Below are 25,669 nucleotides of genomic sequence, written 5' to 3'. Positions count from 1 at the left end.
TGAACTGTTCTTTATCCCATTCCTCTTATCTTTATTGGTTTACTGATGTACAGGCCTAGTCAGTATGATTCAATACAACACAGAGTGAGACTTTCTTGGAAATCCTGAGAAAGGGAAGTTGTTGTCTCTGTTGATGGCTGTGAGCAAGGAAGCCAGTAGGCCTAGTTCCTGCTCTCAGCCCTCTTAGGATCGTAAGAGGAGCCAGACATAGATAAAGATAAAGCTGTGTACAGCAGTGTAGAGTGTCAAGGAAAAGAAACTTGAGTTCCTAATATTGTTGAGGGGCCGAGTAAGTTCAGAATCTACCTGTGGTAGGCAGCATAGTGTTCCCCCAAAGATGCTCACATCTTGATTCCCGGAACCTGTGAATATGTTACTTTACATAAGAAAAAGGACTTTGCAGATGTGATTGAGGTTACAGACCTTGAGATGAGTGATTATCATTGGTTATCTCAGCGGGCCCAATTTAATGATATGAGCTCTTAAATATGTAAGAGAAAGGCAGAAGAGTGGGTCAGAGAGAGGAGACAGAAAAAGAGAAGTATAAGGGATTCAGCCTGCCTTTGATGGCTTTAAAGATGTAGGAAAGGTGTTATGAGCCAAGGAATGTGGATAACTTCTGCAACTTGGGAACAGCCTTCAGCTAATAGCCAGCAAGGAGACAGGATTTCAGTCCTCCAACTTTAAGTAATTCAATTCTGTCAACAAGGAAAGAAATCCTCCCCTAGTGCCTGAGACAGGAACGTAGTCCAGATGACACCTTGATTTTTAGCTCAGTGAGACCCATATCGGGCTTATGACCTACATAACTGTAAGATGATAAACTTGATTTGTTTTAATCCACTAGGTTTATAGTAATTTGTTAAAGCAGCAATAGAAAACTAATACACTGCCTTATCTCTGGACTTATTGTGTGAGTTAGAAAATTTCTTCTTTTTCTCCAGCTTTATTGAAATATAATTGACATATAACATGGTGTAGTTTATGGTGTACAGTGTGGTGATTTGATACACATATATATTGTGAAATTTTTACACAATAAGGTTAGTTAACATGTCCTTTACTTCACGTAATTACAATTTTCTTATTATTATGGTGAGAATATTAAAGCTCTTTTCTCGTAGCAGTTTTCAAGTATACAGTGTAGTCACCGTGCTGTACCTTAGGTCCTCAGAACTTACTCATCTTGTAACTGAAAGTTTGTACCCTTACCAGCATCTCCCTGTTTCCCCCACTTCCCTGGAAACCACCATTCTACTCTGTTTCTGCGAGTTTGATGTTTTTAGATTCCACATATAAGTGAGATCGTTTGGTATTTGTCTTTCTCTGACTTATTTCATTTGGCATAATGCCTTCAAAATCCATCTGCGTTGTCTCAAGTGGAAGGATTTCCTTCTTTTTAATGGCTGAATAATATTCCATTGTGTATATATTACATTTTCTTTATTAATTTGTCTGTCAACAGACACTTAGGTTGTTTCCATACCTTGGCTATTGTGAATAATGCTGAAATGAACATGAGAATGCAGGGAAAACACTCTCTGAGACAGTGTTTTCATCTCCTTTGCTGGATCATATGGTAGTTCTATTTTTAGTTTCTTGAGGAACTTCCATACTATTTTTCCTAGTGACTGAACCAGTTTGTATTCCCACCAACAATGCAATAGGGTTCCCTTTTCTCCACATCCTCACCAGCACTTGTTATCTTTTTGAGAATAGCCATTCTAACAGGTATGAGATGATTTCATTGTGGTTTTGATTTGCATTTCCCTGATGGTTAGTGATGTTGAACACCTTTTCATGTACTTGTTGGCCATTTGTACATTTTCTTTGGAAAAATGTCTATTCAAGTTCTCTGCCCATTTTTTAATCAGATTGTGTTTTTGCTATTGAGTTGTATGAATTCTTTATGTATTTTGGATACTATCCCCTTATCAGATACATGATTTGAAAATATTTTCCCTCATTCCGTAGGTTGTCTTTTCCTTTTGTCAACTATTTGTTTTTGCTATGCAGAAGCATTTTAGTTTGAGGTAGTCCCACTTTTGATGTTTCCTTTTGTTGCTTGTGCTTTTGATGTTATATCCAAAAAAATCATTGTCAAGACCAATGTCAAGGAGGTTTTTTCCTGTTTTCTTCTAGGAGTTTTATGGCTTCAGATCTTACCTTGAAGTCCTTAAGCCATTTTGAGTTAATTTTTGTGAGTGGTGTAAGATAGGGATCCAGTCTGATTCTTTTGCATGTGAATATCCAGTTTTCCCAACACCTTTTTGTTTGTTTGTTTGTTTTGTGAGGAAGATCGGCCCTGAGCTAACATCTGCCAATCCTCCTGTTTTTTTTGCTGAGGAACACTGGCCCTGGGCTAACATCCATGCCCATCTTCCTCTACTTTATATGGGGACACCGCCACAGCATGGCTTGACAAGCAGTGCGTCAGTGTGCACCCGGGATCCAAACCAGCGAACCCCGGGCCGCCACAGCGGAGGGCACGCACTTAACCGCTTACGCCACCGGGCCAGCCCCCCAACACCTTTTGTTGAAGAGACTGTCCTTTCCTGTTGAGTATGCTTGGCTCCTTTGTCAAATATTAATTGACCATATATGCGTGGGTTTATTTCTGGGTTCTCAGTTCTGTTCCATTGATCTATGTGTGCTTTTATGCTAGTACCATACTGTTTTAATTACTGTAGCTTTTGTAATATAATTCAAAATCAGTAAGTGTGATGCCTCTAGCTTTGTTGTTCTTTCTCAAGATTACTTGGACTATTTGGGGTCTTTTCTGGTTCCATACAAATTTTGGGATTATTGTTCAATTTCTGTGAAAAATGCCATTGGAATTTTGATAGAAATTGCATTGAATCTACAGATGGCTTTGGATAGTATTGACATTTTAACGATATTAACTCTTCTGATCCATGGACATGGGATATCTTTCCATTTTTTTGTGTCTTCTTCCATTTCTTTCATTGGTGTTTTTGCTGTATAGATCTTTTACCTCCTTCATTAAATTTATTACCAAGTATTTTATTGTTTTTGATGGTATTATAAATGGAATTGTTTTCTTTATTTCTTTTTCAGATAGTTCATTGTTGGTGTCTAGAAACGCAGTGATTTTCGTATGTTGATTTTGTATCTTGAAACTTTACTGAATTCATTTATTAGATCTAACAGTTTTTTTGGTGAAGTCTTTAGAAGGAGCCTTTCTATGTATAAGATCATGTCATCTGCAAACAGATAATTTTACTTCTTTTCCTATTTGGATGCCTTTTATTTCTTTCTTTTTTTTTTGCCTAATTGCCATGGCTAGAACTTTCAGTACTTTGTTGAATAAAGCAGTGAGTGTGGACATCCTTGTCTTGTTTCTGATCTTAGATGAAAAGCTTTCAGCTTTTTACAATGAATATGATGTTAGCTGTGGGTTTGTCATATATGGCCTTTTTTATGTTGAGGTATGTTCCTTATATACCCAATTTATTGACAGTTTTTATCATGAAAGGATGTGGAATTTGTCAGATGCTTTTTCTGCATCTTTTGAGATGATCATATGATTTTTGTCTTTCATTTTGTTAATGTGTTATATCACATTTATTAATTGGCATATGTTGACCCATCCTTGCATCCCAGGAATAAATCCTACTTAATCTAGATGTATGATCCTTTCAGTGTGCTACTGAATTCAGTTTGTTAAGGTTTTTTGTGTCTGTGTTCATCAGGGGTATTGGTCTGTAGTTTTCTTGTAATATTGTTGTCTGGCTTTGGTATCAGGGTAGTGCTGACCTCATAAAATGAGTTTGAGAGTGTTCCCTCCTCTTCAGTTTTTTGGGATAGTTTGAGAAGAACTGGTATTAATTTTTCTTTAAGTATTTGGTAGAATTCACCCATGAAGCCTTCTGGTCCTGGGTTTTTCTTTTTTGGAAGTTTTTTGATTACTGATTTAACCTCCTTACTTGTTATTGCCCTATTTAGATTTTCTGTTTTTTTATGATTCGGACTTGGTAGCTTGTTTATAGGAATTTATCGTTTCTTCTAAGTTGTCCAAGTTATTGGCGTATAATTGTTCCTAGTAGTCTCTTACGATCCTTTGTGTTTGTGTGGTATCAGTTGTAATGTCTCCTCTTTCATTTATAATTTTAATTGTTTGAGTCCTTTCCTTTTTTCTTGGTAAAGTCTAGCTAAAGTCTATTTTATTTGTTTTTTCAAAAACACCAACTCCTTGTTTCGTTGATCTTTCCTATTCTTTTTCTGTTCTCTATTTCATTTATTTCTGTTCTGATCTTTGTTATCTCCTTTCTTCTGCTAATTTTTGGTGTAGTTCTTCTTCTTCGTTACTTGAGGTGTCAAGTTCCGTTGTTTGAAATCTTACCTTTTTCCTAATATAGATATTTATCACTATAAAGTTCTCTCTTAGCACTACTTTTTCTGCCTCTCATAAATTTTGCTATGTGGTGTTTCCATTTACCTTGTTTCAATATGTTTTTTGATTTCATCTTTGACCCATTGTTCAGGAATGTTGTTTAATTTCCTCATATTTGTGAATTTCTAAGTTTTCCTTTCTAAGTTTCCTGTTATTGATTTGTACTTTCATACCATTAAGGTCAGAAAAGACACTTGGTATAATTTCAGTCTTTTTAAATTTGCTGAGACTTGTTTCGTGACCTAACGTATGATTTATCCTGGAAAGTGTTCCAAGTGCGCTTGAGAAAAATGTGTACTCTGCTGCCGTTGGATGATGTGTTCTGTATATGTCTGTTAGGTACTTTTGGTCTAAAGTACAGTTCAAGTCCAATGTTTCCTTGTTGATTTTCTCTCTGGATGATTTATCTGTTGTTGAAATTGGGGTATTGACGCCCCCCACTATTATTGTATTGTTGTCTATTACTCCCTTCAGATCTGTTAGTATTTGCTTAATATATTTAGGTGCTCTGATTTTGTGTACATATATATTTATAATTGTTATATCCTCTTTGCAAATTGACCCCTTTATCATTATGTAATGACCTTCTGTTCTCTTGTTCCGGTTTGGTTTTTTCTTTGTGTGTGTGTGAGGAAGATCAGCCCTGAGCTAACATCCATGCCAATCCTCCTCTTTTTTCTGAGGAAGACTGGCCCTGAGCTAACATCCATGCCCATCTTCCTCCACTCTATATGGGACGCCGCCACAGCGTGGCCTGACAAGCGGTGCATTGGTGCACGCCTGGGATCCGAACCTGGGCTGCCAGCAGCGGAGCATGTGCACTTAACCCCTATGCCACAGGGCTGGCCCCCTCTTGTTACAGTTTTTTGGCTTAGTCTGTTTTATCTGATTATAAGTATAGCTACCCCTGCTCTCTTTTGGTTTCAATTTGTATGGAATGTGTTTTCATCCCTTCTCTTTGAGTCTGTGTGTGTCCTTGAAGCTAAAGTGAATCTCATATGCAGCATATAGTTGGGTTTTGCTTTTTTATCCATTCACTCACTCAGCCTTTTGATTAGAGAATTTGATCCATTTACATTTAAATTAGTTATTGATAGGTAAGGACTTAGTATTGCCTTCTTGGTGATTATTTTCTGGCTGTTTTATAGTGGTTTTGTTCCTTTCTTCCTGTCTTCCTTTGTGAATTGGTGATTTTCTATAGTGATACACTTTGATTCCCTTCTCTGTATCTTGTGTGTACCTACTATAGTTTTTGTTTTGTGTGTACCCTGTGGCTTACTGGAAACATTACAGTAGTCCCCCTCTTATCCATGATTTCACTTTCGGTGGTTTCAGTTACCCACAGTCAACTGGTCCAAAATATTAAATGGAAAACTCAAGAAATAAACAATTTATAAGTTTTAAATTGCACACCATTCTGAGTAGCATGATAAAATGTTACGCCATCCTGCTCCATCCTGCCTGGGATGTGAATCATCCATTTGTCCAACATATCCATGCTGTACTATATAGGAAAAAACATAGTATATATAGAGTTCTGTACTGTCCACAGCTTCAGGCATCCACCAAGGGTTTTGGAACATAACCCCCATAGATAGGAGGGGAGTACTGTATATAGATATAGCAGTCTGTTTTAAGCTTATGACAATTTAACTTTACATACAAAAACTCTGCCTTTTTATTTCCCCCACACACATTTTATCTTTTTATATCATACTTTACATCTTTTTATATTGTATATCCAATATAAAATACAATAATTAACAAATTATTGTAGCTATAGCTATTCTTAATACTTTTGTACTTTAGCCTTTATACTATAGTTGTGGTTAACACACTACCATATTACAGTGTAGAGTAATCCAAATCTGACTATATACTTACCTTTACCAGTGTGTTGTTTATTTTCATATGTTTTCATGTTACTTGTTACAGTCCTTTCATTTCAGCTTGAAGAACTCCTTTTAGCATTTCTTGTAAAGCAGATCTAGTGGTGATGAACTCCCTCAGCTTTTGTTTGTTTGGGAAAGTTTTCCTCTTGCCTTCATTTCTGAAGGACACCTTGGCTGGATAAAGTATTCTTGGTTGGCAGTTTCTTTCTTTCAGTACTTTGAATTTATCATCCCATTCTCTCCTGGACTATAGGATCTCTGCTGAGAAATCTGCTTATAGCCTTGTATAAGAGGAAATTTTCTCTCACTGCTTTTAAAATTCTCTCTTTGTCTTTGATTTTAGACAGTTTTATTATGTCTTGGAGAAGATCATTTTACATTGATATTCTGGGGTGACTTATTAGCTTCAAGCACTTGAGTGTCCAAATCTCTCCCCAGGTTTGGGAAGTTCTCAGCCATTATTTCTTTAAATAAGCTTTCTACCTTTTCTCCCTCTCTCCCCCTTACAGGACTCCAATGATGTGTAGATTGTTTTCTTAATGGTGTCCCATAAGACCTGTAGGCTTTCTTCATTCCTTTTCATTCTTTTTTATTTTTGCTTTTCTGACTGTATAATTTCAAATGATCTGTCTTCAAGCTCAGTTATTCTTCTGCTTGGTCTAGTCTGCTGTCAGAGCTCTCTATTGAATTCTTCAGTTCAGTCATTGTATTCTTCACCTCCGAAATTTGTGTTTTCATCTTTTTAATGTTTTCTGTCTCTTTGTTGAAGTTCTCATTTTGTTCTTGTGTTGTTTTTCTGATATCATTAAATTGTTTGTTTCCTTGTAGCTCCCTGAGCATCTTTAGAACAATTTTGAATTCTTAGTAGGGCAAATCCTGTATACCCATTTCTTTGGGGCCGGTTACTGGAAGTTTACTATACTCCTTTGGTGGAGTCATGTTTTCCTGATTCTTCATGATCATTGTAGCCTTGCATATGTGTCTATGCATTTGAAGAGGTAGTTACCTCTTCCAGTCTTTGTGGACTGACTTTGGTAAGGAAAGATCTTCACCTGCGATGGGGGCACACTGAAGTATGCCGTGACCCCTGGTTAGTGGTGCAGGACACCAAGTGCAGGGGCATGTGGTGGCTCTGGGTCTGGGGTGGGGTGTGGTGATTCATTGGATCAGGCCTTGGGGGGTGCACAGTGTTGACAATTTTGTGTTCTTTGATGAGCACTGCCAGCAGTCCACAGAAGCTTCAAAGGCTATAGAGATTCTTAGCAGCTCCTCCAGGTTTATCAGCTAGGGACCAGGGATTCAGCAGTAGTGGCCCAGGCTGGTGGTGTGCACACACTCGACTGTGGGGCCAGTTGCAAATATACATGTACTGGTGGGGGCCAGGGCAGACAGCAAGGGCTAGGTGCACTGGCAGCAGTGGGGGTCCTGGATGTTGGCGTGTGCTACTGTGGCTGCTAGATCTTGCCATGGACACATGGCAGTGGAGGCCAGTGACGGAGGTTAGGCTGGGGGTATGCAGGTGCATAGCTAGAGGGGCTAGCTGCAGGTGAGCCTAGTGGTGCAGGCCAGTGACAGAAGACAGGACCGGATCTGGGCCCACATGCAGCTGTGGGGGCTTGGCTATCATTGTGGTTTAACGTGGCTAAAGGATCTTGCCATGGTGTACACACAGCAATTCAGGCCGATGACAGGCGTTAGGTTTACCTGGCAGTATGTCATTGCACAGCTGGCGGGGCTAGCCCTGAGCACTTGCAAGTTGGTGGGTGTCATCTGCAGGAGTCTAAGGTGATATGTTGCATTCGTGCAGCTGTAGAGATATTAGCTGGCTGCTGGTGGGGGTCCCTGGCTCCCACAGGGGCCGAGTTGGGGGATAGGGAGTGGGGAGGGACTTCGGTGGCTGCTGTCAGCAAATGCAAATACATGTGGGGCAAAAGCTGGTGAAATTTCCAGGGATCTTCAGCAGCTATGATGGCCATTAGTTTCTTCTGTGGTGAGAGCTACTAGAGTTGTTTGCAGAGCAGGTCACTGGGAACCATGGTTGTTCCTGCTGCATGGCTGATATTGGTAGCCCCTGCTTTTCTTCTTTGTTCTTAGCAGTCTCTATTTGTCAGCTTTGCTGGTCTCTGGATGTGGTGAAACCAAAGCAGGTCCTTCATGTGGTGCCCCTAAAGGCTGGGGAAGCTGCTCACTCACCCTGCTCTCACTTTCCCAGTGAGGGGAGATCTTTCTACCCTCTTGGTACTGAGCAGTGCCAACTTGGGGGGTAGGATGATGCAGGCAGATTGAAGCTGTTCATCCTTCCCTTTTTCTGTAGTTATTCTCAAATTTTTGGTGACACCATGTTGCTGAAGTTTCTTAAGTGGACTCCAGAGCTCTCCCAGAGCTGTTTTTGTTCATGGAGAGCTGTCTAATTGTTGATTTTTGTGAGGGGCCGGAGGCTGGGGTCTCCTACACCACCATCATTGTGATATCACTACCCTTGAATCAAAATTTTCTTTCTTATTTAAACTTTGTTGAATCCCAATTTGTCTGTCTATGCTTCATTTCATATATTGCACTTTCTGCCAGCTGAGCAATGATCACTTATCACCAGCAATCTGATGGACTTGAAAAGAGTTAGGTTCCCTTTCAAGCTCTCCAAAGCTAGTTGCTTCATTTTCTTTAGCTATTTCCTAAAAAACATACTTAATTGGGTACTTTCATTCTCTCCTCTAGGCATCCCCAGTAGCTAAATAACCAGTAGCAGTACTAAATAGCATTCTTTTGTTTCTAGTTAAACTTTGAAATATGATACTTCCAGTGTTTCATGTACTCAACAAAAATTTATTCATTACATACTATGTACACATTATCTTGGAACTTGTTCTGTATAATGTAATTAACTATGACATAGGCATTCTATTTGAGGCACTTACACGTTGTACTCTGTTGTACTTGGTTTCAGTAGATAGACATGGTAGCACAGTTAATTGTAAGTTTGTGCTCTTCCAAAAGATGTCCAAGACTCTGATCCTATTTCTACCACTCATTCATTGTGCTATGTTAACATATATAACTTCTCTATCAATAAGAATTTTCTTCTCTAAGTCTTTTACATTTATTTACTTAATGTTTAATAAAATAGTGGTTAAAAAAATAATGACCAAATCACAACCAAGAGTATATCTACAAAAGTAACGAGTGCTGGATTGATTTTGAACTTTCCCCTCCAGGTGTAAGGTTCAGGGGCTGACAAATTGTGACACTTATTTCTCAGTAGTATTGCTGCATTAAAAACATGAGAAAACATTTCTGGAAAATTATTTTTAACCCCTATGTAACTTGTATATTTAAGATAATATAAATGTCCCTTAGCATAGACTCTGATGGGTATTAATGTCTCTTGGTAATAGAGCACTTTGTATGTACTAGGTCTTCATATTCTTATCTGATTACATGTTACTATAAACACAAAAGACTATTTGGATTCATGTTACATATTTTTTCTGAAATGGAAGTCTTGAGACTCAGAGCTTCTGTCATTTAACAAGTTGACACAGATCCTAGTATCTGAATAACTTTCAAAAGTCAATCTTTTACAGAACTTTTTAGACCTAGAAATAGTTATAAAGGCTAATATTTTTATTGGTCATTTTTGTTATCTAAATCATATTTAATCCTAAATTTTTTTCAAATGTAATTCTGAAAACATATATTGAAAACTACAAAGTATTTATCAGTATTATTACCAATATAAAACTTCAGAGAATATTCTCTACTTTAATTTATATAAGTTTTTGGAGCCCTGCATCAGATCTTTATTGTTACATTTTTTCATTCTACTCAGTTCCTTAAGGGATATAATTAGCCAGTAAGATGACTAAGTAACACAAAGAATTATTTGGCCCAAGATGTCAGTACTGCCACTGTTGAGAAACCCTGCTGTCTAGGGTTTATATTATACATCTTTAATTTATCACAGTGTACCTTCACATAATGTTATATTCATGTGTAGCGTAAGAACCTTACAACAGCATACTTCGATTTCCTACCATCCTTTGTCCTATGGTTGTTCGTGTTTGCGTGTGAGAATTCCTTCCAGGCATTGCTCAGAAAGTTAATGTTTTTTTAGATCTTAAGAAAAACCAATTGAGAAATTGGAACAACAGAAAAAAGTATTATAGTTCTTCTGTAAGAATTAAACCTTAACAATCAACATGGAGATCTTAGTGGTTCACAGAATCTGCTGATGTCAAGTTGAAAACAAGAGCAGGAAATGATGGCATGTGGAGTTGAAGGTTAAGGTTGGCATTTCTGGGAACAGAGAGAAGTGGGTATGATCTAATCAGTTAGTCTTGCTTGTAACTGTTGCCATGTGTTTTGTGGCCCTGTCTACTGTTAATGGTGAGTCATTCTTGCAAATAAAATAAATATTAATATGCTGATGTGCATAGTATACTTATACAAATTCTATGAGTGGTGTTACAGAAAATAAAAAACAGTGTTTTTTTAGTGGTTTTCAAGAACAGTTTTCAAGAAGAATTAATTTCTAGGTTATGTAGGCTCTCCATTGCTGATAATCGTTGGGAATCGCACTTCTGTCCTAGTGACTGAACCTCTGTTGTATCGCCTGGGGTGGCAGTTGCTACTGTTGCTGCTACGGAGCAAGCCACCTAGAACTCCCTCTCTAATCTGCCAGTTTGGGGTCTGCCAGTTTGGGGGTGAGAGGAATTTATGTTTTATATGTTTAAATGGTTATTGTTGTGGAATGTTGTTGACATTTCAAGAACATCTGTACTTCAGATTATCTTTTCTAAGGATGATTCATAATTTTCTTACTGCTAAGATAGGAGTCTGTAATGAAATCCTAGCTTGTTTCTCCCAGCTGTTAAGGAGATGCATGAAAAATGAAGAATGTTCCTAATAATTGACCATATATGTGTGTATGTGTGTGTCTCTATATATATTTAAGAAAGGTACATTCTTCCCTCCATAACACAAATGAGTAAGAACTTGTACTCTGGAACCTAACAGACAAGAGTTGGCATATACAATTCCAACTCTATCACTTTACTACTTTGGCAAGTCTTCCCTTTCTGAACCTCATATTCTTCATTTTAAAAATATGTAAGACAGCAGCAATAAGAAGGAGAATAGCAACTCAATTCTTGGGGAGTTGAGAACAAAATGACAAAATGCATTTAAGTCTTAACAATGCTAGGCACAATAGCAGCATTTGGGAGACGTTACACCTTATCACTAGTCTATACAGAATGTAGTCCATAATCCTGGACAAGTGGTTATCTAACTACTTCTCACGTTCTTTCCTTTCCTTGAATGATTTTCAGCCTAACATGTTACCATAGGATAGTGACACCTCTAAATGTTGTCAATTCAGTCATGTGTCACTTAACAGGAATACATTCTGAGAAATGCATCATTGGGCGGTTTCGTCATTGTGTGAACATCATAGAGTGTACTTAAACAAACCTATATGGTATTGCTTACTATACACCTAGGCTATGTGGTACTAATCTTGTGGGACCTCTGTCATATATGCAGTCCATCGTTGACCAAAATGTCATCATGCATTGCATGACTGTAATTGTCTTGCGTTCTAACTGTAGGAAGCTGAAATATTTATCTTCTCCTTGAAAATTCTATTGATATTCTCATTTAACTACATGCTGTATGTTTTGCTTTAGGTCAGAGATGCGTGAGAGTGGAAGACATGGCAGAGAACTCGAAGAACATTTCTGCTTTTTAGCACTTCCTCAGAGAGATGTGGCTGAGATATATCGGAATGGGATAAGTACCAAGGCATCTACATTGAAGATATTAGGAAATCCTCTTCTTGGAATTTATATATTTAGACATGTTGATGTTGCCTTGAATTATGCTCATAGTAGAAGCATTACTGTAGAAAGTATTATAATTTTTAAGGTAGGTAGCATAAAAAAATAACATATTCAGTTTGCTTTAAATTGACCTGAATATATTTTCTTTTCAGTAAGATTTATTAGTGTTTTTAAGTTGCAGTATATGAAATAAATGATAATTATCTATCATCATTATCATCATTTGAAATTTCCCCATTTCTGACTCTAGTTGGGTGTACAGCATAAAACAAGACTCCAGGTAAGCAAAGGCAGCCTTTATCGTCCTTGTCTTCCCAATGTACATTTTTTTCTGTCCTAATTGACTGTCTTCTCTTTCTCTCTTTTATTCAGGCTATGATTAATACCAGAGTGTTTTAAGTGTCTTTCTCCAAGTCATTGATTATAATAATTCCGGCTTAAGCTAAAGTTACTAAACTCTGTTTATTTTAGTTAATAGTATTATACAATGTTAATTTCTTAGTTTTCATAATTTTGCCTTGCTCTTATGTAAGATGTTAACATAAAGAAAAGCTGGGTACAGTTATACAGGACCTCTGAACTATTTTTATGACTTTTCTGAAACCTAAAATTACTCAAAATTGAAAAAAATAAGTCTTATCCTTGAATGTTAAGCATCAACGGATTTTTTGAGATATACTTTTTGGTTAATTGCAGCTTTGCCAGGACTACTGAAATCACAGTAGGTAGGCAGGATCCTCAGCTGTGTAACAGGATGTGTGTATATCCATGTAAAAACCAATGGTTCATTTGGTATAATTCCTTTATTTTTAGACTTCAAATATTATTAAATTCATAAAGCATAATTTATTTTAATATTAAAAAGTAATACATACTGATTTTAGAAAGTTTAAAACATAGTAAGAAGCTCCAAAAAGCCTATTAATAACCACAATTAAATTTTTTGTGTATCTATACTTAGTCTTCTGTTCATGTATATGGATATGCATGTATAACTATAATTAAAATATGTCCTTATTTTATATACTATATAACTTGCTTTTTTTATTGATTATAAAATGAACATTGTCCATGTCATTAAATAAATATTCTTCTGTAATAACCTTTTGAATGACAGTATAGTATTCCACTATACAGCTCTACCATAAATTTGTATAACAAATTTTTTAATGTTGGGATATGTTATTTGGCTTTTTGTTTCTGTACTTTTAAATACTACTGTCATCATTCTTGTAGGTATGTTTTTACACACACTTATGATTGCTAAGAATTAATTGGTTAATTCCTAGGTGTCAAATTAGGAATCAAAGGTATATACACTTTTACAACCTTTGATATGTAATGCCCACTTGTCCTGAGCAAAGTTATACTATTTAACATTTCTATCCACAGTATGTGGGAATGTCTGTTCTCTCACACCCTCACTAACTCTGTATATTACACTTTTTTTTTCAAATCTTTGCCAGTCTGGTAAGTGATAACTTCATTGTTGGTTCAGGTTTTTTTTGTTTGGTTTTTTTTTGGTTTTTTTGTGAGGAAGATCAGCCCTGAGCTAACATCCATGCTAATCCTCCTCTTTTTGCTGAGGAAGACCGGCCCTGAGCTAACATCTATTGCCAATCCTCCTCCTTTTATTCCCCAAAGCCCCAGTAGATAGTTGTATGTCATAGTTGCACATCCTTCTAGTTGCTGTATGTGGGACGCGGCCTCAGCATGGCCAGAGAAGCGGTGCTTCGGTGTGCACCCGGGATCCGAACCCCAGGCCGCCAGTAGCGGAGCACGCGCACTTAACCGCTAAGCCATGGGGCCAGCCCGTGTTGGTTCAGTTTTTTTTCCTTTTTCAGAGCTGTTGCTGACTTGAAACATTCTGCATATATTCATTGACAATATTTAGTGAATTGTGTATTAATATCCTTTGCCAGTTTCTTGTGTTTTTTTTTCTTTTTTTTTCTAGTTAATTTTTGAGCATTATCAGTTCGTTAAAGCATATCTTGAGAGCTGGACTTTTCTCTGTATAGTGTTTTATCAATTAATGTTTTCATTTTTTTGAATAAACTTTTTATTTTGGAGTAAATTTAAATTTACAGAAAAGTTACAAAGATAGAATAGAAAGTTCCTATATACAATTTATCCAGCTTTCCCCAATGTTAACATTTCACATAACTGTAGCACATTTGTCAAAACTAAGTAACTAACATTGTATGTGTCAATTATATCTCAATAAAAAAATAAATAAAAATAATAAAATGAAAAGAAACTAACATTGGTACAGTACTATTAACTAAACTACGAACTTTATTCAGCTTTTTACGTTTTTCCACTAATGTTTTTTCTCTTCCAGTATCCAAATGTAGGATACCAGATTACATTTAGTATTGTTTTTAATTTTGAATGAATGTATTAACATTTAAAAATAACAGTATTAGAATTGCTGACTTGAAATAAAATGTGTACTTGTTTTCATAGTTGCACTTTCTTCTACCTTGTCTTTTATCACTTAATTATGTTCATGGTTTTTTTTTAATTTAATACTCACTTGTTTTTTTACAGAATATACATAATTTCTCTTATATACAGAAGTTTTGGAATATTTTACAGTGAAGTCTGGTTTTGGTTCATGGTTTCTTGGCACATATTTAGAAAAGAATTCTTTTTTTTTTTTTTTTAAAGATTTTATTTATTTATTTATTTTCCCCCCAAAGCCCCAGTAGATAGTTGTATGTCATAGCTGCACATCCTTCTAGTTGCTGTATGTGGGACGCGGCCTCAGCATTGCCGGAGAAGCGGTGCGTCGGTGCACACCCGGGATCCGAACCCGGGCCGCCAGCAGCGGAGCGCGCGCACTTAACTGCTGAGCCACGGGGCCGGCCCTAGAAAAGAATTCTCACTTTGAGATTAGATAAATATTTGCTTATATTTCTTTCTGCAATGTTTGCATTACTTAAATATTTAACTTGTTTGGTATTTATTTTGTTTTATAGATTAAGAAAGGAATTTAATGTTTTTCAGTTGTTCTGCACCATTTATTGAATAATCTGTTTTTCTTCACTTATTTCAAATGGTACTTTTAATATTATACTTTATTTTTGTAGACACTTGGGCATATCTGTGCTTTTTATTTTGTTCAGATGTTTTCCCCCCTCTCTGCCTTTTCTTGTGGAGGTACCATCCTTTTTAGAAGTATTTAGTATCTGGAAGTGTAACTCACCTGTCTTTCTCTATCCTTGACCCCAAATTTTTTTCAAAAATTTTTTTCAAAATTTTCTGGGCTATTCTTGTTTTGTTTAGCCTTCCAGGTAAATTTTTAGACTAAAGCTCATTTCTACAAATAGATTTTCTGAAATTTTTATTGGAATTACTGTAATCTTCGAGTTTAATTTAGGGGTTTAGACTATAATTAAATCAATTTAGGAGTAGGACTGTGGTCTTAGAGTTTAATTTAATTAGACATAATTACAATAAGCCATCCCAGTCATTTATCTGGGACATGGATTATCTCTTCATTTGTATTTCTTCCTTTGAAAAAAGTTAGCCTTACTTTTCTGTTTGAGTATGAGAGTTTTAAGTGTTTTGGTGTATTTTTATATATCTTCTTTATCCTTTTTTATTTTTTTAGGTTCTGTTTGGAAAAGTGAAGAAAATTCAGCCTTCAGTGGATAAAAACAAAGTTTCTTTGGATCCTTCTCCTAACTTTGATTGCCATATGTCAAGAAATATACCTTCTCTGAAAGATACTATTGAGCTACAAGCCTACAGTTCAGCAGTGTGTTAACTTTTTGGTTCATTCGACTACTTGAAGGTCACATGCTTCACATTGTATGATACAAGACTTAAAACAACTTCCCAAAATATTAAATGAAAGTCTTTTAATTCATTCAATATATGACCTTAAATAAATAATGAAAGCTGTTTTAATATTTTTGGGAATGTTAGTAAAAAAAAGTTTCCAAATTTACATTTAACTTTGTTCAAGTACAGTGGCTGCTTTTATTTAGATGTTCCATAGATCAATTCCTCACTTGGAAAACATGCCAGCTTTTTTTTTACACAAGGTTATTTTGAAATAATGTTGTTGACCCTTTCTACTTTGCAGGAGAAAAGGCTTATGTATTAGTCATTACCTGTGAAACAGTGATTTTCTGTCATGTTGCTGAGACCCTTAGTAGACCTTCAGTCTTCTATAGGAGATTAAATTATATATAATACATATTATATATAATTATATATACAATTGAAGATAAATCTAGATGTATATATGTGCTCCCACATGTAAAATGTGTTAAGCTATTGTTATTTTTCTAATTTTCCTACCAAATAAAATATAGTATAGTGCTTCACAGCATATGCAAAACATTGAACTTTTAATGGAAAAATACTTTTTTATTTAAAAACAAATTGTGTCTGCTTCTACTAATATTGGTAGCCTACCAAGGAAAAAATAAGTGGTGAGGAAAAAAAATTGCACACATCTTCAAAAACACAAGGGTTGTAGAAGGTGGGGAGAAGAGGGTATATGGAAGCAGGTGAATAAATAATATCATGCAGTTATATAGTTTTTTTAAAAATATGAGTATAGTCAAGTCTGCTAGATGAATCACCATAAAAATATTCTGTTTCTTCTTCTTTATGTTTCAGGTATACTTCTATGAATACAATGTTCTTTCAAAGCCAGTAGATAAACCTAGGCAGTGTCTTCCATATGCAATAGTAACAGTAAAATTTATTGGTCAGAAAGTAGATAATGGACACTTTATGACGTCTTTGAGATTTCTCTCAACAGGATTTCCTAAGAGAGCTGGTAAGATACATATATTATGTATTCTACTTCAGTGGCATTTGTAGTGGTCTTATAACTTCTGAATGGTAATTACTAATACGTTAGGAATCTCTAAGCAAAATAGTTGTGCTTTACCTATTTTCGATTTTATCTATCTAGAATTATACTGCAGATATTTTTGTGACTTCTTTTGCTCAGTATTATGTTTGTGTGATTCTTCCATGTAGAGATGTATAACCATAGTTTCTTCATTTTATTTCATATATATACATACACACACACGTTATTCCATTTTGTGACTATACACTGTTTCTCTGGGGATATTTCGATACTTTCCAGTTTTCTTCGTATTCCAACCCTTGCTATTTTCAACATTCACGTAAGTTTCTTAGTGCCTATTTGCAAGAGTTTTTCTATAGGGTGTATATCTACATGAAAAATGTGCAACTTAATCCAAAGACAATGTCAAATAGTTTTCAAAAGTGGTTTTATCCAGTTACACAATTACTCTTTTTTTTTTTAATTTTTTGTTTATTGTGGTAACATTGGTTTATAAGATTACACAATTACTCTTCATCCTTGCCAACACATATACTTTTTTTTTATTGAGGTCATAGTAGTTTATAACATTGTGAAATTTCAGTTGTACGTTATTATTTGTCAGTCACCATATGTATGTGCCCCTTTACCCGTTATGCCCACCCCCCCAATCCCCTTCCCCTCTGGTAACCACTAATCTGTTCTCTTTGTCCATGTGTTTATCTTCCACACATGAGGGAAGTTTGTCTTGTGGTGTTTGTATTTCTCTTTCTGGCTTATTTTGCTTAACGTAATACCCTCAGGGTCCATCCGTGTTGTTGCAAATGAGACGACTTTTTCTTTTTTATGGCTGAGTAGTACTCCATTGTATGTGTATGTAGATATCGATATATACACCACATCTTCTTTATCCATTCGTCAGTTGATGGGCACTTGAGTTGCTTCCACATCTTGGCTATTGTGAATAATGCTGCAGTGAACATAGGGGTGCATACATCTCTTTGAATTGTTGATTTCAAGTTCTTTGGATAAATACCCAGTAACGGGATAGCTGGGTCGTATGGTATTTCTGTTTTTAATTTTTAGAGAAATCTCCATACTGCTTTCCATAGTGGCTGTACCAGTTTGCATTCCCACCAGCAGTGTAACAGGGTTCCCTTTTCTCCACATCCTCTCCAACATTTGTTATTTTTTGTCTTGGTTAATTATAGCCATTCTAACAGGTATAAGGTGCTATCTCATTGTAGTTTTGATTTGCATTTCCCTGATGATTAGTGATGTTGAACATCTTTTCATGGCCATCTGTATATCTTATTTGGAAAAATGTCTGTTCATATTCTCTGCCCATTTTTTGATCAGGTTGTTTGTTTTTTTGTTGTTGAGTTCTGTGAGTTCTTTATATATTTTGGAGATTAACCCCTTGTCGGGCATATGATTTGCAAATATTTTCTCCCAGTTGGTGGGTTGTCTTTTCGTTTTGTTCCTGGTTTCCTTTGCCTTGCAGAAACTCTTTAGTCTGATGTAGTCCCATTTGTTCATTTTTTATTTGGTTTCCCTTGCCTTAGTAGACAAGGTATTTGAAAAGATGCTGCTAAGACTGACATCAAAGAGTGTACTGCCTATGTTTTCTTCTAGGAGTTTTATGGTATCACATCTTACCCTCAGGTGTTTAATCCATTTTGAGTTAATTTTTGTGTATGGCACAAGATAATGGTCTACTTTCGTTCTTTTGCATGTGGCTGTCCAGTATTCCCAACACCATTTATTGGAAAGACTTTTCTTTCTCCATTGTATGTTCTTAGCTCCTTTGTTGAAGATTAGCTGTCTGTAGATGTGTGGTTTTGCTTCTGGGCTTTCAGTTTTGTTCCATTGATCTGTGTGTCTGTTTTTGTACCAGTACCATGTTGTTTTGATTACTATAGCTTTGTAGTATATGTTGAAGCCAGGGATTGTGATGCCTCCAGCTTTGTTCTTTTTTCTCAGGGTAGCTTTAGCAATTCGGAGTCTTTTGTTGCCACATATGAATTTTAGGATTCTTTGTTCTACTCCCATGAAGAATGTCATGGGGATTCTGATTAGGATTGCATTCAGTCTGTAGGTTGCTTTAGGTAGTATGGACATTTTAACTATGTTTGTTCTTCCAATCCATTTGCATGGAATATCATTGCATTTCTTTATGTCATCATCAATTTCTTTCAGTAATGTCTTATAGTTTTCATTGTATAGGTCTTTCACCTCCTTGGTTAAATTTATTCCTAGGTATTTTATTCTTTTTGTTGCAGTTGTAAATAGGATCGTATTCTTGACTTCTCTTTCTGTTAGTTCATTATTAGAGTATAGTAATGCAACTGATTTTTATAAGTTGATTTTGTGCACTACAAGTTCACTGTAGTTGTTGATTATTGCTAATAGTTTTCCCATGGATTCTTTAGAGTTTTCTATGTATAGAATCATGTCATCTGCAAATAGCGAGAGTTTCACTTCTTTCTTGCCAATTTGGATACCTTTTATTTCTTTTTCTTGCCTAATTGCTCTGGCCAAAACCTCCTGTACTACGTTGAATAAGATTGGTGAGAGTGGGCACCTTTGTCTTGTTCCTGTTCTCAGAGGGATGACTTTCAGTTTTTCCCCATTTAGTATGATGTTGGCTGTGGGTTTGTCATATATGGCCTTTATTATGTTGAGGTTACTTTCCTTATATACCCATTTTATTGAGAGTTTTTATCATAAATGGATGTTTATGGATGTCAGATGCTTTCTCTTCATCTGTTGAGATGATCATGTCGTTTTTATTCCTCATTTTGTTAATGTGGCTTATCACATTGATTGATTTGCAGAGTTGAACCATCCCTGCGTCCCTGGTATAAATCCCACTTGATCATGGTGTATGATCCTTTTAATATATTGCTGTATTCTGTTTGCCAATATTTTATTGAGGATTTTTGCATATATGTTCATCAGCGATATTGGCCTGTAATTTTCCTTCTTTATGTTGTCCTTGTTTGGGATGAGGGTGACGTTGGCCTCGTAGAATGAATTAGGAAGTGTTCTGTCTTCTTCAGTTTTTTTGGAATAGCTTGAGAAGGATAGGTATTAAATCTTCTTTGAATGTTTGGTAGAATTCTTCTGAGAAGCCATCTGATCCTGGACTTTTATTTTGTGGGAGGTTTTTGATTACTGGTTCAATCTCTTTACTTGTGATTGATCTATTCAGATTCTCTTCTTGATTCAGTTTTGGGAGGTTGTATGAGTCTAGGAATTTATCCATTTCTTCTAGATTGTCCAATTTGTTGGCATATAGTTTTTCATAGTATTCTCTTATATTCCTTTATATTTCTGTCATATCCCTTGTGATTTCTCCTCTTTCATTTCTGATTTTATTTATTTGAGCGTTCTCCCTTTTTTTCTTAGTGAGTCAGGCTAAGGCTTTGTCAATTTTGTTTATCTTCTCAAAGAATCAGCTCTTAGTTTCATTGATCTTTTCTATTGATTTTTTGGTTTCTACTTCATTTATTTCTGCTCTAATTTTTATTATTTCTCTCCTTCTGACTTGGGGCTTTGTTATTCTTTTTCTATTTCTGTTAGGTGTAGTTTAAGATTACTTACTTGAGATTTTTCTTGTTTGTTAAAGTTGGCCTGTATTGCTATGAATTTCCCTCTTAGGACCACTTTTGCTGCATCCCATATGAGTTGGTATGGTGTGTTTTCATTTTCATTTGTCTCCAGATATTTTTTTATTTCTTTGTTAATTTCTTCATTGATCCATTGGTTGGTCAGTAGTGTGTTGTTTAGTCTCCACATATTTATCCCTTTCCCAGCTTTGTTCTTGAGGTTGATTTCTAGTTTCACAGCATTATGGTCAGAAAAGATGCTTGATATGATTTCAGTCTTCTTAAATTTATTGAGGCTTGCCTTGTTTCCCACCGTATGGTCTATCTTTGAGAATGTTCCATGTGCACTTGAGAAGAATGTGTATTCTGCTGATTTTGGATGGAGTGTTCTATGTATATCTATTAACATCTGGTCTAGTTTTTCATTTAATTCCACTATTTCCTTGTTGAGTTTCTGTCTGGATGATTTATCCATTGACATAAGTGGGGTGTTGAGGTCCCCTACTATTATTGTGTTGCTGTTAATTTCTCCCTTTAGGTCTGTTAATAGTTGCTTTATGTACTTTGGTGCTCTTGTGTTAGGTGTGTATGTATTTATAAGTTTTCTCTTCTTGGAGTGTCCCTTTTATCATTATATACTGTCCCTCTTTATCTCTCGTTTTTTTTTTTATCTTGAAGTCTACTTTGTCTCATATAAGTATGGCAACACCTGCTTTCTTTTGTTTGCCATTAGCTTGGAGTATCATCTTCCATCCCTTCACTCTGAGCCTTTGTTTGTCTTTAGAGCTGAGATATGTTTGCTGGAGGCAGCATATTGTTGGGTCTTGTTTTTAATCCATCCACCCACTCAGTGTCTTTTGACTGGAGAATTCAATCCATTTACACTTAGAGTGATTATTGATAGATGAGGGCTTAATACTGCCATTTTATGAGTTTTTTTACAGCTGTTCTGTATTTCCCTTGTTTCTTGTCATGTATATTTCTGACTGCCAGTTCAGTTTGATGGTTCTCTGTGATGATTTTCTCAGTTTTCTCTTTATTTATCATTTGTGTCTCTGTTCTGATTTTTTGTTTAGTGGTTACTGTGAGGTTTGTGTAAAAGATCTCATAGATGAAATAGTCCATTTTCTGATAGCCTCTTATCTCCTTAGTCTAAGCAAGTTTCATCCCTTTCTTCTTCTCCATCTAAGTTATTGTTCTCACAGCTTATTCCATTTTGTGTTGTGAGTTTGTGATTAAAATGACGAGATTATAGTTATTCTTGATGTTTTCCTTCCCTTTATCTTTAATGTTATAATTAAGTGTTTGCTAACCTGTTCTGATAGAGAGCTACAGTTTTCCGATTTTGTCCGCCTATTTATCTCCTTGCTCCAGGCTTTATAAACCCTTTCTTTTTTTTTTCAGGTATGAGGGCCTTCTTGATCGTTTCTTGTGGAGGCGGTTCTTGTGGCAGCAAACTCCCTCAGCTTTTGTTTGTTGGGAAAGTTTTTATTTCTCCATCGTATCTGAAGGATATTTTCGCTGGATAGAGTATTCTTGGCTGAAAGTTTTTGTCTTCCAGAATTTTGAATATATCATTCCACTCTCTCCTAGCCTGTAAGGTTTCTGCTGAGAAATCCTCTGAAAGCCAGATGGGGGTTCCTTTGTAGGTTATTTTCTTCTGCCTTGCTGCTGTTAATGTTTTTTCTTTGTCATTGACTTTTGCCAGTTTTATTAATATATGCTTTGGAGAAGGTCTTTTTACATTGATGTAATTAGGAGTTCTATTCACTTCTTTTACTTGTAGTTCCAGCTCCTTTCTCAGGTTTGGGAAGTTCTCAGCTGTTATTTCTTTGAACAAGCTCTCTGCTCCTTTCTCCCTGTCTTCTCCCTTGGAATACCTATAATCCTTGCATTGCATTTCCTAATTGAGTCAGATATTTCTCGGAAAATTTCTTTGTTTCTTTTTAGTCTTAGTGCTCTCTCTTCCTCCATCTGCAGCATTTCTGTATTTCTGTTCTCTAAATTACTGATGCTGTCCTCCATAGTATCAGCTCTATTTTTCAAGGACTCCAGATTTTCCTTTATTTCACTCATTGTTTTTTTCATCTCCAGCATTTTTGGTTGGTTTTCTTTCTTAAAGTTTCAATCTCTTTTGTGAAGAAATCCTTCTGTTCATTAATTTTATTCCTGAGGTCATTAAACTGCCTTTCTGAGTTTTCTTGTAACTGCTTGAGTTTCTTTATGATAGCTATTTTTAATTTTCTGTCATTTTGATTGTAAATTTCTGTGACTTCGGTATTAATTTCTGGGTACTTGTCATTTTCCTTCTGGTCTGGAGTGTTAATATACCTCCACAAGTTATTTCATGGGTTGGACTTTTGACATCGTGTAGTGGTAGTATCTGGTCAAAGATTCCACCTGCCACTACTGACGGGGGCAAGAGCTGTATATTCTGAGCCCACCATGATCCCTGACAGCTGTGCCTGTCCTTTGGAAGCTGTGCCTGACTGGGGCCCATCTGCCTTTGCCGTCTGGCCACTGCTGGTTTACATTCGTATGCACAGGCGCTCTGGCAGGAATCCCCTGTTCTGGCTGACTGGCCGAGCTGGTTTGCCAGGCGGTGGGGTGGAGAGGTGCTTTCTTTCACACGTGCACCCCAACTCTGCACTCTGTCTGCCCACTTGGGCTGCTTGGCTTGGTGTGGACACCCCCACAATTGCTTAGCTGCCTTGGTGTGGAGCATTCCCCCAGGCTAGGAGGCAACTCTGAGAGTGCAAGCGTTCCTGTGGAGGGCTTCCCTCTCCTCTGCCCCCTCTCATAGTGGCGGTCCTGCCACCACACAAGGTCCTGTGCCCTAGATCGCTGCCACTCAGGGAGGGAGAGGACATCCCCTTACCTCCTTCCACTGCCTCCCCAGGGGGATCCAGCACCCCCACCTTTGGACGTATGGCTGTGTGGATCTCTCAGATATCTGTTGTGTTGTGTGAACGTCCTCTGTTGGTTTATGAATGTCCTTTCTGTTGTATCTTAGGGCGCAGAGACTAAGGGAAGAGCTCACTCTGCCATGATGTTGACATCATTCCTCCACATATACTTTTTAAAAAATGTTTTTTTCTGCCAGCCTAGTGAGTGTGATATGTTATCATATCACCTCAAAAAGAAACTCTCTACCCTTGTAAAAGCTATTGTATCTCTTTCCCTTCATGCCCTCCACCCCTAAGTAGTCACTAATCGGTCTATATATTTGCCTATTCTAAGCATTTCATGTAAGTGAAGTCATAAATGTGGCCTTTTGTGACCTGTGACTCACTTAACAGTGTTTTCAAGGTTCTGGCATGTTGTAGCATGTATCAATATCTCATTCTTTTTTATGGAACAATATCCTGTTGTTAGACAGTACTACATTATATTATTCCATTCATCAGTTGATGTACATTTGGGTTGTTTGCACCTTTTGACAATTATGAATAATTCTGCTGTGAACAATCTTGTACAAATGTTGGTGTCAATGTATGTTTTCATTTCTCTTGGGTATATAGCTAAGAGTGGAATTGCTGGGTCATATGGTAACTCTGTGTTAACCATTTGAAGAGCTGCCAGACTGTTTTCCACAGTGGCTGCACCATTTACATTAATACCAGCAGAGTATGAGGATTAGGATTTCTCCACTTCTTTGTTAATACATGTTATTGTCTGACTTTTTGATTTTAGCCATCCTAGCAGGTGTGAAGTGAAGTTTTCAAGGTATAAGTTTTACACTTCTTTTGTTAAATGTATTCCTAAGTATATTATTATTATGATCCTTTTGTAAATAGAATTTTTTTCTCAATTTCATTTTTGTATTGTTCATTGCAAGTATATAGAAATACTGTTCATTTTTGTGTGTTGGTCTTGTATTCTGCAACCTTGCTGATCTCATTATTAGTTCTAGTAGCTTTTAGTGGTTTCCTTGGGATATTCTACGTACAAGATCAGGTCATCTGGAAATAGAGATAGTTTTACATTTTCCTTTCCAATCTGGATCCCTTTTATTTCTTTTTCTCACCTAATTCACCTGGGTAGGACGTCTAGGAGAATGTTCAATAGAAGTGGTGAGAGTGGACATCCCTTGTCTTGTTCCTGAACTTAGGGGGAGAGCATCCAGTCTTTCACCAGTAAATATGAGGTTAGCTGTGGTGTTTTTTGATGTCCTTTATCATGTTGAGGAAGGTCCTTTCTCTTCCTAGTTTGTTGATTGTTTGTATCATGAAAAGGGTATTGTATTTTGTCAAATGCTTTTGCTGTCTTTTGAGATGATCATGTGATACTTATTCTTCACTCGGTTACTGTGGTGTCTCATGCTCATTGATTTTCAGATGTTAAGCAAACTGCATTCCTGTGATAAATCCTATTTGGTCCTAGTATATAAGTCATCTTATATGTTGCTGGAATCCGTTTGCTACTAATTTGTTAGGGATTTTTGTGTCTGTATTCATAAGAGATATTGATCTGTAGTTTTCTTGTGATGTCTTTGTCTGATTTTGATATCAGAGTAATACTAGTCTCATAGAATGAGGGAAGTGTTCCCTCTTTTTCCATTTTTTGGGAAGAGTTTGTGAAGAATTGGCATTAATTCTTCTTTAAACATTTGGTAGATTTCACTAGTAAAGCCATCTGGGCCTGGGCTTTTCTTTATAGGTAGTTTTTTAATTCACTAATTCAATTTCTTCACTTGTTGTGGGTCTATTCAGACTTTCTGTTTCTTTTTGCATCCGTTTTGGTGGTTTGTCTCTTTGTAGGAATTTGTCCACTTCATCTAACTTATATCTAATTTATTGGCATACTGTTATTCGTAGTATATCTTTATAGTCCTTTTTATTTCTATAAGGTTGGTAGTAATATCCACTTTTTCATTTGTGATTCTACTAATTTGAGTCTTCCCTCTGTTTTTTCTTGGTCAGTCTGGCTAATTTTGTTGATCTTTTCAAAAAACCAACTTTTGGTTTCATTGATTTTTTTTTTTCCTGTTGTTTTTCTATTCTCTGTTTTTTTAATTTCATCTCTAATCTTTATTTCATAACTTCTGTTTGCTTTAGGTTCAGTTTGCTCTTTTTCTGGTGTCTTAAGATTGAGGATTA

The 25,669-nt window shown here is 36.3% G+C and overlaps 1 protein-coding gene across 2 annotated transcripts in view; it reads left to right on the top strand.

Annotated features, from left to right (window-relative positions):
- The window catches only part of TEX15 (testis expressed 15, meiosis and synapsis associated), a 95,879-nt gene that overhangs the window by 52,032 nt on the left and 18,178 nt on the right, over positions 1 to 25,669 (top strand). The window contains exons 5-7 of one of the 2 annotated variants that reach the window (XM_087418483.1): positions 11,991 to 12,228; positions 15,760 to 15,906; positions 16,779 to 16,941. In XM_087418483.1, the coding sequence (XP_087274609.1) occupies positions 11,991 to 12,228; positions 15,760 to 15,906; positions 16,779 to 16,941 (548 nt within the window). Of the gene's footprint in view, positions 1 to 11,990; positions 12,229 to 12,353; positions 12,424 to 15,759; positions 15,907 to 16,778; positions 16,942 to 25,669 lie in introns of those variants that run through there. The other variant, XM_087418484.1, reaches the window with a different exon arrangement.

This window comes from Ceratotherium simum, chromosome 28 (genome assembly GCF_057802395.1).
Source record: "Ceratotherium simum simum isolate JZ-2026a chromosome 28, ASM5780239v1, whole genome shotgun sequence".
In the NCBI taxonomy this organism is placed as follows: Eukaryota; Metazoa; Chordata; class Mammalia; order Perissodactyla; family Rhinocerotidae; genus Ceratotherium; species Ceratotherium simum.
The sequence above is the reverse complement of the archived record's forward strand: the minus strand, read 5'-3'. Positions and strand labels throughout refer to the sequence as shown.